This window comes from Electrona antarctica (genome assembly GCF_951216825.1).
Source record: "Electrona antarctica genome assembly, chromosome: 7".
NCBI lineage: Eukaryota > Metazoa > Chordata > Actinopteri > Myctophiformes > Myctophidae > Electrona > Electrona antarctica.
The window spans coordinates 38,187,669-38,203,033 of NC_136812.1; the positions used below are offsets into that span (position 1 = coordinate 38,187,669).

A 15,365-nucleotide genomic window follows, 5' to 3' on the forward strand; every position below is an offset into this window, starting at 1 on the left:
ATATATATAGCCAATCTACAAACTCAGCATACTGTAAGTATAAATCAGGCCTAAGTGGTTAAAATAGTCCTGTAACATTTCTCAGAAACTAGGGGCAACTTCCAGGTTTCAGGTTATGAGGATCCCGTGCGACGCACTCAGCAACTGCAATACCCACTTTGAAGATGAACTGTATAGGGAGTGTTGCGTTTAGATGAGAGAAAACATATCAGGGATGGATGGGAGGAAAAAACATCGTACATCGTACAATGACTTCAGGGGAAAGGAAGTATGGTCGGTGTTATGGCTTCGCAGAGCAGCGCTTTTGCAGCTTGCACCCTTTTAGCCGGCCTGGCCTCTGCCGGCCGTCCCACCGCGCCACTCATAGCGTGCCGGCAGAGAGTGTTTTGGTACTGGCCGGCACGCCCAGCTGTCGACCTCCATCGGCCTCCACGGAGCTGGAGAAGAACCATGCACCCCGGCATGCCTTTGTTTCCCCCCGTCCCCTAATGTTTCACTGCCTCTCGCGCAGAGTTCCATGCGCTCCTATAAGTCTCAAGGAGAGCCCTGTCTGTCAGGCTCACTGCCAACCACTCCAGGCCTGGCACACCTAGTTGATCACTCTTTCCCTTTCTCCGTCTCCCTCGGGTTCTTCCTGTTTCTCTCTCGCTCTCCCTCCCTCCCTCATGCTCTCACCCACCCACACATACACCTCACCACAACTGACATCTCCAAACCCACAACATCCATGCACTAATACATGCCTCCTCCTCCCTACCCAGGAGGGACTATTTATCTACTGTACGGCCACTCATCCAAAAAGGACTTCCTGTGAGGTCACAGGACCTGGGTGATGGTTGACCTCATGATGCCAGATGTTCACACAGAGCAGGGGAGCTGGACTTGCCCATGCCCCGGGCCCAGACCCTGTTCTGCACAGCCCCGTGTTGCTGGCAATGCTGTGACCAGGTGCCTATGAAAGCGGGGAAAAAAGAAATCCTGCTGTGGCAGATGATGAATCACCAGCGTTCATATTTCTGAGAGCCCCTTGGCGACGCCGGAGCAGCAACGTTACAGGATATTGTGAGCAGCTACTTTTATTGGGAACAAATATTATGTGGAGGCCGGCAGGGTTTGGACCCGTTCCCAAACTTAGATCTCACGGAGAAGCCGTGGTTCATATTTCAGATTAGAGTTAGTGCAGACATGACGCACATCACTCTCCCCCTGTTTCCTTCTCTCCTCTCCTTCTCTGTCGTCTTGCTCTCCTGCTTCCTCACACTCGTCCTATCCCCGTGTCACTCTTCTCTCTCTCTTCCTCTCTCATTTCTCTCGTCTTTTTTTTGGACTATACAATCCGTTCCCTCTGACCTCATCGCCGTTCCAATCAAGCGTAGAGGGCTACAATCAACCGTGGTGTTCAGATTATATCGCAAATTATAATAATTGAGAATAATGGTTTCCATGTCAGTTTCATTTCGACTCGGAATTGTTCTCATACAGGTCTGGAAATGAGGTGGGCGGCTGGAAGGTTACATGCTCGGAAGTGCAAAGGGTCCTCGCACTCTGCAGGGGCATAGTTATTCATTATTACAATAATAACTGTTTCTCAATGCCTGTATTTTTGGACATACAGTACACCTGTCTTATATTCTCAGGAGCGACTTCGTCATCCTTGTGAAATCAGCCCTCTGTCCCCCTGGATCTTCTCGGATCTCCCATCACGGCACTAGTTGGAGTCTAACTGAGGCTCTTAGGGAAGCAGAAACATTTGGGTTTGCTGGATACGGTACAGTAACTCAACCGTTTAACACTGTAATTTAAAACAGTGTTGTTATTAAGGGTAGCGGCTCTGAACTGACACTCTTAATACAGATCATATTGTTAGGAAACTTTTGAAAATGTTTCTTTTTTTTTATCCAAAGACATTATGTCTTAGATTTCTTGTCTTCATCTATTACATGCTTTTTTTTTTTGATTGATTGAAGAATTTATTAACAGTTTGCAGAATTACAGTACATTTCAAGCACAAACTCAATACAAAGGCTGTTAACTGTGAGTGGACGACCCAATTAAGCATTACACTTGTTTCCAATAGGGTCCACCATGTTCAAATCATCAAAACATTTAGAGACGTACAAATAGACACTTCTATAGACAGAACAGGAATTCATAAAGGAGGTAAAAAGGGAAAAGAAACATATACAGTGAGGGGAAAAAAGGGGGGGGCGGTGGGGGGGGATTCAGATTTTACGGGGGCCAGTTTCGAATTGCAGCCATCCGTAGGTGCCCTTTGAGAGCGGTTTTGAAGGAGTCAAGGGATTCGCATGTCTTAATGACAGTTGGTAGGGCGTTCCACATTTTGGTGGCATAGGAGCGAAAAGAATTTAGTCCCTTGTTTGTGCCGAATCTGGGTTGTACATGGTTCGTTGCACTCCCTCTGGTGTTGTGGGTGTGGACTTCGTTAACATTAAGGAAGTATCTAGACAGGTACATGGGTATCTTGGTGGTGTATCGAATCTTGTGGACCAGACCCATTGCAAGATGCTGTACTCTGTCGTCGACCCTAAGCCATTCCAGCCTGTCGAAGTGGGCAGGGGTGAGGTGGGTTCGGGGGGCTAGGTCAAGTAGGAGCCTGACCAGTTTGTTTTGGGAAGTCTGGAGCCTGGTTTTAAGGGCCTTTGAGGTGCTGTGGTACCAGGAGGTGCATGCATAGTCAAAGAAACCCTGTACAAGGGCTCCTGTTAAGGTCTTCAAGGTGTTTTTGTTGACCAGTGAGGAGATCCTGTAGAGGAATCTTGTTCTATGGTTGACTTTTTTGATTACGTTGGTGGCCATTTTATCACCGGAAAGATTAGCCTCCAGGATGGAACCTAGGTAGGTAATTTCATCTTTACGTGTGATAACATTGTCACCCACTCTAACCAAGAAGCCATTTGCCTTGCTGAGATTACTAATAGAGCCAAAGAGAATGGATTCAGTTTTTCCCAGGTGTAAAGATAGTTTGTTATCAGCGAGCCAGGTGCAGATTCTACCGAGTTCAGAGCTGAGGGCATTTTCAACCTGCAGTTTGTCCCTGTCCGAGACCAGCAGTGCTGAGTCATCTGCGAACAGGAACAAGTTGCAGTCACAAGCTGAAGTCATGTCGTTTACATATATTAGGAACAGTAGAGGCCCTAGTATGCTTCCTTGTGGAACGCCACAGCTCACTGGGAGGGGGGGGGACAGTGTTCCGTTCACTTCCACCATCTGTTCTCTCCCCTCCAGGTAGGATTGCATCCAGCTCACTGATGTGCTATCGAAACCAATTGCTTTTAGCTTGTTAACCAGTATGGAGTGGTTCACGGTGTCAAAAGCCTTTTGGAGGTCCAGCAGTATTTGCCAGCGTCCACCTCTTGTTTGATGTGGTCGCTCAAATAGAGAAGGCATGTGTCAGTGGAGTGGGATGTTCTGAAGCCAGATTGGAACTCGTACAATAATTTATTAGTGGCAAGATACTTTTCAACCTGTTCATAGACTATTTTTTCCATCACTTTCGAGCTTTTCTAGAGCACACAATAGCGTACAGAGATAGAAAGAAAATCACACCAATCAAATAATCGCTATGTATGGGGTACACACAAACAGACAAAGCTGGGCATAGGATGGGCTAGCGTCCCTCAAAAAGCAAAGGGCTTTGAATAGCTTTAACACTTATCACATGCACTACGTAGAAACACAGCATGCCTCTCAGAGATTATTTCTAGGGTCAATGAAGCTCAAAGCAGTAAAACGTGATGTATTGATTTAAACACTTGAACCCTAGCCCTATATTCTGCGGAAAACATTCAGCTAAATTAGCTGATCTACAGTAAGCTTTGCATTGCAATGCGTTGTGAGCCTGTAGATCGTTTATTTTCGGCAAAGAGATTTGGAGTACAGGGGGGAAAGGGAGCGGATCTAGTATAGAGCCCTGGGGGACCCCAGTCAACAAATAATATCAGGTTTAAGTGGTTAACTCTGGAGTGTAAGAATGGACCCGTATAAGTTAAATGAACCCTCATGGATTTAGGCATATGCAGGACGTGCGCGTGCTGTGCGGCTTTGGCGGCGTACTTAAGAGGTCCTGATGAAAGAGGAGAGCTTGTGTGAGCCCCCGTCGCCTCTCAAATTAGCCCACGCAGGAGCCCCTCGGCCCGTCACATGGAGACCCAGGAACCTCCCTTACAGCTTATGTTGCACCACGCTGCTAATGTGCGAATTGCGCGGCTTTGCGACGCATGTTGCTAATATACCGTTGTGTGTGGCAAACATGTCAGGCACATGTATGCGGTTGTCCATGTGTGCATGGGGCGGGTGTGTGCGAGCACACAGAGAACACACCACCGACCCGAACACACCGACCCACACACACAAACAAGCATGATGTCCTTCATCTGCGCGGGTCAGAGGTCAAAATTATTACAGCCTAAATGAGAAGACAAAGTCTCCTTGGACCTGTCAAAGCTCATCACAAACATACCGAGACCTCCCACACTGAGGAGAAACAAGACTTCAACTAGGAGACCTCCAATTCGGGGCCGTCCTTTAAATAGACGTCTAAATACTCTCTCCATCCTCGGCTCGCACCATAACAGCCGTAATGAAACACGGATACACACTGCCCATGTTTCGCTCATCAAGCAATTATGTTATTTTGCTCATCTTTCAGCCTCTGGTTACAGAGCAGGGTCGCAGTGAGCAGGAGACCAGACACGCTGTCTGCACTCATGAAAGAGAGCTCCCCACACTTCTCACCTTCTACGCAGTCAAATACTCATTTATCCATATGTCACTCAGAGGGTGTAAATACTATACGAAAAGGACCCTTACCTTAGCGGTTACATTTGTACTCTCTCAAAGTCAACGGTGTTCAACGAATTACTACCTGAAGCTCATAAGCGCAATGTCTCCCCTGACCTCGCGAGAATTCCGTCACGCAGGAGACTTGGGTTCACATACCGGGCGGGTAGGACATGAAACGGCATTCAGCTTTAAATTAACACTGGGGACTTTGCCGTTCAAATGTGTGCATTGCTCAGCCAGCGTCTCAACGCAGACTCAGCTGTTTGTGTTGTGAAGGGAGAGGAACATCCATAACCATACAGTCGTCTCCAGTTGACAGCTTTCAATGACACTTACGCTTTTTCGTGTCCTTCCATTGTCTTTTACCACATTCCAATCCAACAGCTCCTTTCAAAGACTCTGACCGTTGCTGAATGGCCATTGCTCTAAAACACACAGCTATCCTTTACAGTTGTATTTGCCAGGTATAGACCGTGTTGGGGCCCTATTCAAATACTGAGGCTTTCTCACTTGCACTGCTACTACTACTGTAGCTGCTGTTGTTTGATTATTAGACTGCAGAAGAAGTTTCCTTTTCATTCAGTACTGTACATTGATTCCCAGAAAACACTTATCTTGGTTGGGTACCCCTGCCTTGAGATGAAATTATACTCGCCTTGAAAACACACGCATACGCGTCACACACACACGCGCGCACACACACACACACACACACACACACACACACACACACACACACACACACACACACACACACACACACACACACAGTTCAGTTTTTCAAACTGAGAAAAGTGCCAAGCAACATTTGCTCAAAATGATGCAACAAAGCATAACAAAGCCAAGCTGGGCTTTGTACCCACAAGGACTGCGTTCGTCCCAGGACCATACTGATTCCTATAAACTGACTAAAAAACCATGCATTCCTCTCGCTCGTCGCCTCACCTGGGAGAAGTTGAGTCCGTTGAGCGGGTGACACTGCTCCTCCACGCGCTCCACGGCGCCCGTCCTCTTCCTCATCCTCTCCGCCTCCTGGGCCAGGAAGAGGTCCAGCACCGGTGTCCCGCGGGACCGCACGTCCCACTCCGTCAGCGAGTTGACCATCAGCATCACCCACACGGGCCTCTTCCGCTCCCAGTTGCCCGCGATGGCGTTGAACAGGTAGTCGGCGTAGAGGCCGCGGCCCCGCTGGTCGGGCGTCATCCAGTAGGGCATCATGTGCTTGACGTAGTCCAGGTGGCGCTTGAGGCGGCGGTACAGCTCCCGGGGCAGCAGCGTCTGCAGGTTCTCGCCGTGGGGCAGCATCTGGCAGCTGGTCAGCTTGGAGATGGTCAGCGGGTCCGTCAGGTCCAGCTCGAAGAAGACGTTGGGGCTGTCACGGAAGGCCCGCTTGGAGCTGTCGGGGATGAAGTCCCACACGCGGGTGTACGGCACGTGGATGGTGCCGAACAGGTAGGCCGGAGGGTGGGGGGGTGCGCGCTTCACCGTCCACAGGAAGGAGTTCATGTCACTTTGCTGTGGGGTGGGGGGGGGGGGGGGGGCGGGGACATCAGAAGAACACATTTGACGAGAGAAATCTGAGACACGCAAACTATTGTCTTATGTTCTTAACCCATTGAAACTGCAAGCATCCGTGTCATTTTAGATTTTTTTGGGTGTTGGCTATTAGCCTAAAATAGCAGATCCATAAGCTCACAGCGCATTACTCCATGCCGCCCTGCGACTGCGAGCTTGAACATCTGCTATTTGGACATTTAAAAAAGTGTTGAAAATTATGAATGAAAATGATGAATAATTATGAAAAAGTTTGAGAATACTGATTTAGAAGGCCTCGCTCATGGTCTTAATCGGTTAAGTGTAACTGTAAAAACAGAAAAGCAACATGGCACATTTTCATAAAGTTTGCTTTCTGGCTTGTGAGCTTCAAGCTATTGAAATGCCAACGAGGGGTGAACGCAGGAGAGAAACCAAGACAGCCCTGTGCATGTGTGTGTGTGTGTGTGTGTGTGTGTGTGTGTGTGTGTGTGTGTGTGTGTGTGTGTGTGTGTGTGTGTGTGTGTGTGTGTGTGTGTGTGTGTGTATGTGTGTGTGTGTGTGTGTGTGCGCGTGTGTAGTTGCTGCTGCTGTGGTAAAGTCAGGCAGTTTATAGAGGCCTTGTGGACCTTGTAAACAGACCCCCGTGTATTGTTGAGGCGCATAATGCTGTTGCCAAACGCTCTGCAGAGCTGGGAAGCATTTGGAGGCGCTGCCGCCGCAGTGCAAACGCTGTACTGGAGCTCATAAACGTCACAACGCTGAAAGAAATCATGGGCCTCGTACTCCTGACCCCACGGTGATAAGCCCACGTTTATTTGTGAAATTGATTTTTATACAGCCGTTTTCAAGCGCTGAAAGATGGTATTGTTCCTATATGATTTATGGTTTAGTTTACAGGATGCGCACGTCTTATTGCGGTTACTTATATACACAAAATAATGTCTGGCTGGAAGTTGAACAAATATGAACAATCATGGCAAGTGAACAGTTATATATTGTTTTGTATTGAAGTGTCAGTCATGCAGTGTGAACTGTAAATGTGTTGTGCATGTGCTGGGACTGCTGGAAATTAATGCTTTGATGTTTGTATTAAGATATTCAACCATTATGCTGACTGTGAATCACTCAGGGAAACAAATAAGGGTTTATAAACAACATGAAATTCTGGCTTCTGAGATATAATGCAATCAAGCCTTTTTTGGTATGAAACCCATTACTGTATCATAATGTTATTCTTAGAAAATGTTTACTTCTGAAATTTAATCAAATTTTCCTTTCGGTTGTGTTCCAATTATACTGCAAGCGGCCAATGCCGACTTTGTCATGTATAAGGCTTTTCAAATGACTGCCAAAAGCTAGTTAAGACATTGTGTGGTGAGTTATGTTATGATCATAATTAACTGCAATAAACATAATTGCTGGCACAATGTTTCCATGGCAAAAAATAAATAAAATAAATATAGGGCGGTGTATTTAATTTTCGAACCTTATTTTGCCTATGCAAATATTGAAACGTTTAAAATGACTTTTGTTTCTAACTCAATTTTCACTTTGGCCGGTCCTGTTGCACTAACGGAAAGGGGTTTGGATCACATTACAGAGCATTCTCGCCACAAGAGTCCACATCATATTTTGGGGTGCGCTTTAGTTAGCATATTTCTTTTTGTTGCAAAGGCAGCATATAGGCATGCATGGGCATGATCATAAAATAAAATAAGATTCAACTAAATATGGAAAGTGCGGTCGAGTTTCTCGTTTGGATGTTTCACAAGTAGGCCTTGTTGCGCGCCGCGTATCACTCGAATTATTAGATGTAGACCATACAACACGTCGCGGGTTTGTAGATCTACTAGAATCGTATCAGTTATAGTGACAAGCCTATAGATTCCAGACGAGAATCAACCCTCTGCTGCTCTGCTCACTTTCATACTATAGTTCGCTCTGCACGGAGACGCGCGCGCGGGGCTCCTTTTTTATGGGGTAATTACTTTTAACACAAAGCAGAAAGTACTGCACTGACGTATTACAAATCACATGTACAGAAGAAGCATGAACCCTCCAGCTGATCTCTGACAACACTTCCATTATCCTTATAGATGTAGTGAAACAATAGCCTCTGATCTGTGTAACGACTCCCTCATGGCCCACCCTTCCAAGTTATCTTCGTGCACTCCAGTGCGCAGACACCCACATTGAACTTCTAATGCTAATTTTTAATTTCCCTATAGTACATGTTGCAGAGGTCGTGCATGTGATTCTATTGCTGTTGGGCCCTTTCACTCATTCGTTTTGGAAACAGGGGCCATGGAGTGTGCGTCGAGCCAGCCCAGCCAGCCAGCCAGAGCGCGTGCTGGACGCACGCAGCGTCTGCACTGCAGCAGTCATGATTCTAATTAAAGTTCCCCTTCATCTCATCTCTGCATCTATGATAAATTCACACTGAGAGAGACAGACAGACGGGAGTCGGTCTGGCTCAGATTAGAAGAGGACTCACATTAATTGAACCCGAACAGAACAGTGCTGTGCTGCCATCAGGCAGTGAGGCAGGCAGGCATGCACCTCCTTCCCTCGCGGTGTAAATTCAACCAGTTCCATAACTTCCATGATTCCGCGAATATGCCCGATAAGTGCTTTAATAGGCCGCGTCTCGCGGAAACATGATCACTTCTGAAAGGTCACTGAAACTTTTCCAAATAAATGCATATGTGAAGTCAAGTCACCCGTGGGTGTTCGCCCCCACTTTCCTTTGTCACATAAACAGCCATAGAATTGGCGAACGGCACCCGTTTCACTTGGCAACGCCGGGCTTCAATTCCAAAGGCGCACATTTTTTCTTCGCTCGTGGAAAGTCAGGACCAAATGTTTTCAGAGCCATGCAGTTCACGCGTATGATGATGACTGAATATTTTGTCTTTTTACTGAGACCGTGCGCCCTGTAAAAAGTCTATATGAATAGTCTGAAAGTGATTTATAGCCCCATTATAAAATACAATAGCCTACAATTAGGTTATCATTAGGATATTGTCAGTAGATTAGTAATTCCGTCACTAATGATTCGCGTAATTACTATTGGGACCAAGAGTAAAATGGGACCAATTCGCATCACCATTTTAAATAGTTTGCAGTGCATATTATTTCAATACAAAATGTACAAAATACAAAATAAAAATAGGCTACAAAATAAATTAAATGTCTAGCCATTCATCTTTGTTACTTTCACTTGAGCCTATCCTTAAATTCACTTAACACCAAATGACAATAAACATAAAATAAAATAAAATAAAAAACGTGTCAAGTTTGAAACAGTTGGTGTGATGATCATAGGCGAAATATTAAATTACGTACGCTATAGACATCATAGAAAGACAACAGCTTTCCTATAACCTAACCTACAGCTTATATAGCTGCAAATAAATATGGGCAAGTGAGTCACAAGTGATAAGTGTCGACTCACCGACTTGGGGAGGTCACACTGCCTGGGTCTGCCTGCGCCCTGGGGTGCCACCGCGTGCAGGAGAGCGCTCACCACGAACCAGCCAAGTCCCGGCATATTAGAGACCTGCATCGTCACTCACAACAGTCAACAGGATGAGCTGAGGTGACACTTTATTACAGTCTGTCCGTAACACTCGCAGTGACTTATATCCCCTCCTATCTCTCTCTCTCTCTCTCTTCCCAACCGGCCCTTTTGGCGTTTGAGTTGACCGTCGACTTTATAATGAACGTTACAAAAAGTTACCGGCGGCGACACTCGCGGCTCACATGTGGTGTCCGACCGGAGCACCATTCCGCCCCTCCGCCATTCCAGAAGTTATTTACGGTTCCCGGGTAGAGTTTAGTGTAACTTTTTCTTGTCTTGTTTCTTTTTTCGGTCGCTGCTGTCCGGTCCTGTCCTGTCCTGTCGTGGGCTGCAGGACTTCAGCCTGTGTTTGGGAAGGTTTCCGCGGTGCGCTCCACTCGAAGCTGAAGCTTGTTGACTGGAGTAGGAGGAGGTGGAACGCTTTGAATGTCCCCCCCACTCCTGCTTATTTTAAGAGGGGAGCGCAGGTTGCGAGGGAGAGAGAGAGAGAGAGAGAGAGAGAGAGGGTGATGATCGCACGATTGCGTGAGTGCAACTTAAAAACATTATGGGGGGGGGGGGGGGGGGGGGGTCCAAAAGTGTCACTATTAAGAGCAGTTCAGTTCCTGTACACTTTAAGGCAGGTGGCATGGCACGCACAACTCTGGCAGCGGATGTTTAAACAGAGCCACACTGAGATTAGTAACATTTAACACGTTGTCATCTGTTTCCTCCTCTGTAGGATCACATTCATCTCTGTCAGAGCCTGTTTGACCATCACTGCAGCCACATATGAATTTATATTATATAGGCTCTTGTTGCTGCCACTATGTCAAATCCTCACATGCATGATTAATGGCCATAAACAAACAAAGACAACTGTGAAAAGTGTTTTATTTATTTTCAGTCTAATGGTTCCTCCGTCGATGCATTAATCACCCGTTATGTAGCACACATGATTCAGAATGAATGACCCGTGCATGTTGAGATTAAGTGGCCCCCTCTCTGTAGCAGGCGGGGGGCCACTGTGTCCATGCTCCACATAGTGGCCCCCTCTCTGTAGCAGGCGGGGGGCCACTGTGTCCATGCTCCACATAGTGGCCCCCTCTCTGTAGCAGGCGGGGGGCCACTGTGTCCATGCTCCACATAGTGGCCCCCTCTCTGTAGCAGGCGGGGGGCCACTGTGTCGATGCTCCACATACTCCATGGTGACCTCCAGTTATTGTCCAAGTGGCAGACAGTGTGACAGAGTCAAGTAGGGAGCAATTTATCAAACGGAGAGTCGGAGACCCCTCAAACGAGTGGCACCGGGCCCCTCCCTGCAGGGCCGATGGCAGACATGCCTTGGACAAGCACCTCTTTGTACCCCTGACATGTTTTCCCCCTCCTTACAGCTCCGCGCTCAGTCCCATCGCTCAGGAGTGCCGCTGCAAAACAATTGGCCCCTATATGTGCTTATTGTATTCTCTGTTTAAGATGGCCTTGGACATTTATGCCATGTGCCTTTGATCAGCCTGGCTTTAAACGCTGTGTCCGCATTGTAAAAGACAGCCACTTGTGCCTCTCGGCCCTTGATCCATGAAGTATGGCCACAGTTCATTAACCATGTTCAACCTGGCGTCCCTATTTTGGGCATGTCATTATAGGTGAAAATGTGCAAAAATAGTAGATCTACATTAAGCTCACAACACCTTGCATTTTGCAATGCAGTCAACTTGAATATCGGCTATTTTTGACCAGCGACACTGTCCTAAGTATATGATTAATTATAAAACAAGGCTTAAGTGATTGGTTTTAGCATCAACTGAAAGATAGTAATGTGTCCACACATACAGCATCTGCAAGAAACAGCCTCTGGTGTATTTTTTGTCAGTGCTGGAAAGTTCTGTATGGAGGAATTACACGATGGGACCATGTTGATCTAATCTAATCTTTTGGTATCCTTCATGACTCTGTTTTCTCCCCCTTTGTGGCTCCAGCTCCCAGACAGGTGTGTGATTTCAGTTAGCGGTTTCATCTCCACTAATGCAGCCACCTGCAGGACGTAGGTACCTGTAACCACACCTTGTGGAGGGCTTCCCTTTGAAGGAGCTTTTTCACATTCTTGGCCCGTTAGAAGAGGGCTTATATGAGCGGCTGGCTGCAGGAGATTCCTGGACGGGGGCCAGTGGTTACAGCATGGTACATATAGCCCTGGTCGAAAGAAAAGACTTTAAAGTTAATGTTCTGTTAGCGGACCACAGAAACGCTCACTTACAGAACTCACGTCTGGGGAGGCGTTAGAGAGGGGCCGATTCAGAGAGAGAGAGAGAGAGAGAGAGAGAGAGAGAGAGAGAGAGAGAGAGAGGGAGAGAGAGAGGGAGAGAGAGAGGCAGGAGGCGAAAGGGAAGGAAAGAGAGAGTGAGAGAGACAAAGAGAGCGAGAGAGCCTCGCTAGACTGTTTTCATTCCTGTCTGAAACTATCTGTGAAATGTTCAACACTTTAGGCTACATCTATTGCTGCTGAACTCTGACAATATTGATATTTTTTCATCAGTCTTAATGACACTGCATGGGCTGAGGTGCTGTGGGGGAGAGAGAGGCAGAGAGTGAGAGAGGTGGAGAAAGAGAAAGAGGAGGTCTTGCTAATGTCTGTGGCAACTGCATGGGAATGGTGAACTTGTCTCTGTGGCGCTGCTTGTCTGACGTTGCCCAGAAGGCCTCATGCTGCCACAAAACCCCCAGCATTAACTCTCCGTCTCGGCCTCCAGTCTGTATTGTTCTTTTGTATCAGTGCGTATCCCATAAGAGCTGCAGCTACCTACTACTGTGCCAGATGAAAGGGACATTTGCTTAAGCAGCCCAATGTATCTGTCAGACACGTTAACAGAGGAGCCCTTTCTGCAGCTGGGACTAACAGGGGGAATCTTTGTTTTGTCATGTACACAGGGACCCCTTGTGGCAGGTTGAGGGATAGTGATTGGGGTACATGGCGTTTCTTGTGTCTTGAAGACAAAAAGAGGGGGTGTGTAGGGCGGAGGGGGGGTGTGTAGAGCTTCAAAGAGAATGATGGATAAAGAGGAGTGTCCTATCGCTTCAGGCGGCCATTCTTCAGAGTGTACATTCGTCAGAGTGACTGACTCTCACCCTAAAATCCACAGTGTTCATTTCACACTGAAATGGTCCTGTAGCAGTCCATTTTTGCCCTATCACTGTTAAATTAACACTCCAGATTGGACAGTGCAAAATGTCCCTTCTTTTAATACCTCTCTTCCTATTTCCTTCTCTCTTTTGCTATATCTTCCCGTTTTCTCCCTCTCCTCTTCCTTTTTTAATCTCCATCCCTCTAAATCCATCTCTAAATGGTAAATGGTGCATTTATATAGCGCCTTTATCCAAGTTGCTTTACATAGATTGTGCATCAATTCACCCATTCACACACACATTCATACACCGATGGCGGTTGAAACCATGCAAGGCACCAACCAGCACATCAGGAGCACTTCAACACTAACTCTGGGGGAGCCCGGGTTCTCTCTCTCTCTCTCTCTCTCTCTCTCTCTCTCTCTCTCTCTCTCTCTCTCTCTCTCTCTCTCTCTGCATCACTCTCCTCCTTCCTTTTTGTTCCTATACATTAACCTATAGACAACATACATTCTGTCTCCATCTTTCTTTTTTCTCTTGTCCTCCATCCTCTCCCGCGCCCCCCCACCCCCTCCCCTCCCCTCCCCCCTCTGTCTCTCTCTGGCTCCAATATCCTCTCTCCCGCTTTGAAGACCGTCAAGGAATAATATTGACTGAGTCTCTGGTGAAATGTTATTGTGGTTTCTCTTTCCGGACGTACTGAAGGGGGGTTTAAAGGACCATGGGAAGGGGAGGTGCAGCAGGAGGAGCAATAGGACGGTTGGTGAGGAAGAGGAAGGGAGGGCTAGGAGAGGGTGGAGTAAGAGGGAGCCACGCAGGGAGGAAAGTGGCGGCAGTGTGGATTAGGGGTGCAACGCGTAATCGAACTAACCGATTATGAGAAAGAAACAATGATTTAATTACATAATCAGTTAATAATCTATCCCTATTTTGGTCATGACATTATAGGTAAAAAGTAAAAAGAAATCTATTGTCATTTTACAGGACACTGAGAGATGAATTAACACTAGTCCAGACTGTACTGCGTCTGTGAGCTGCATGAAGAGAAGTTATCCACAGGATCAATGCTACATGTTTGGCCTGCATCGTACACCATGTTCTGAGATCCAGTTGTGTGACCACTGCACTATTTCAGGACAGCAATAAAACAAACGTTTGTCTACACATGTTTTCAAATGCTTTCAAATAATTTTTTGATTTCTTGAAAGCTATTTCAATTCTTTGTATTACTATTTCTAAAAATAGCTTTCTACCTTGAGAATGGCCTTTGTGCGTGAAAAGATATATATTACTTGAATACTGCTCAGTTCAGCGCCTTGAGACGTCTTTTTGTGTGGATGTGCGCTCAAACTAGTTTCAGGACAGCAACATTCATTTTCCAGGCACTCTGCTACAGTGGCCTCCAGCATGTAAACACAAGCGGCTGAGGATGGCTATCTGTCTATCTTTATCTCTCACGGATCAGAATGAACGAGAGGAGGAGGGGAGCGATGGGCGAAAGAGATAAAGAGATAGGAGCCACAGCCAGGGTTGTTTTGCTATAGTTGCGATGAGTCCTATGTGGAATTTGGTCTGTCCTTGGTTTGGGGTCAGGACAGCAAAAGGGAGTGCTAAACATAATCATTCGAAGAGGTTTGTTTAGGCCTTTAGGGTTTAGGCAATGCAAGTAAACACACTTTCCCTAAGTTGCCACAATACCAACCACATAAAACGCACGCACTCGCGCGTGCGCACACTCACTCACACTCTCACACACACACACACACACACACACACACACACACACACACACACACACACACACACACACACACACACACACACACACACACACACACACACACACACACACACCCCTCTCTCTGAGAACCATATCTTTTTCTTCTGAAGCCCATAGCGCTCTCTCACATCAAAGGGCACGGCGGCTGGCACACTCGGCCCATGATGCATTGTGCTCCCTCCCATTGATCATTGGCCATGTGAGGAATTGTATTCTCCATATCTGAAGCCCCCTGCCACTCTCTCCATCTCTCCATCCCATTTTCTTCTGAGAGGAAGAGAGGACGGGGGAGAGAGAGGGAGGCGTGAAAAGGGCTTTCTCCTGCTGCTATAAGCAGGGCTACTTGTAGGCTATTAGAATGGCATAAAGAATCGGTCATCTCATCGTACATCTCATCTGACAAAAGATACTGTGAATATCATAATATTATGGAAATGACAAGCATATACCCTGTATTAATGTTCAACAATATGATTGGTATTACTACCCAATCTCCTTGTTTCATGGTTTATCCTGGCAGGAGTTACTGGGACAGCGCTCCAATGCTGAATGAGGCCTTAGGGT

General features: G+C 46.8%; 1 protein-coding gene across 1 annotated transcript in view; it reads right to left on the minus strand.

Annotated features, from left to right (window-relative positions):
• trabd2b (TraB domain containing 2B) overlaps window positions 1–10,229 on the minus strand; it is a 110,770-nt gene extending 100,541 nt beyond the window's left edge. The window contains 2 exon segments of the mRNA XM_079505910.1: window positions 5,749–6,318; window positions 9,794–10,229. Coding sequence (XP_079362036.1) covers window positions 5,749–6,318; window positions 9,794–9,904 — 681 coding nt within the window. The 5' untranslated portion in view covers window positions 9,905–10,229.
• Window positions 10,230–15,365: the final 5,136 nt, after the last annotated feature.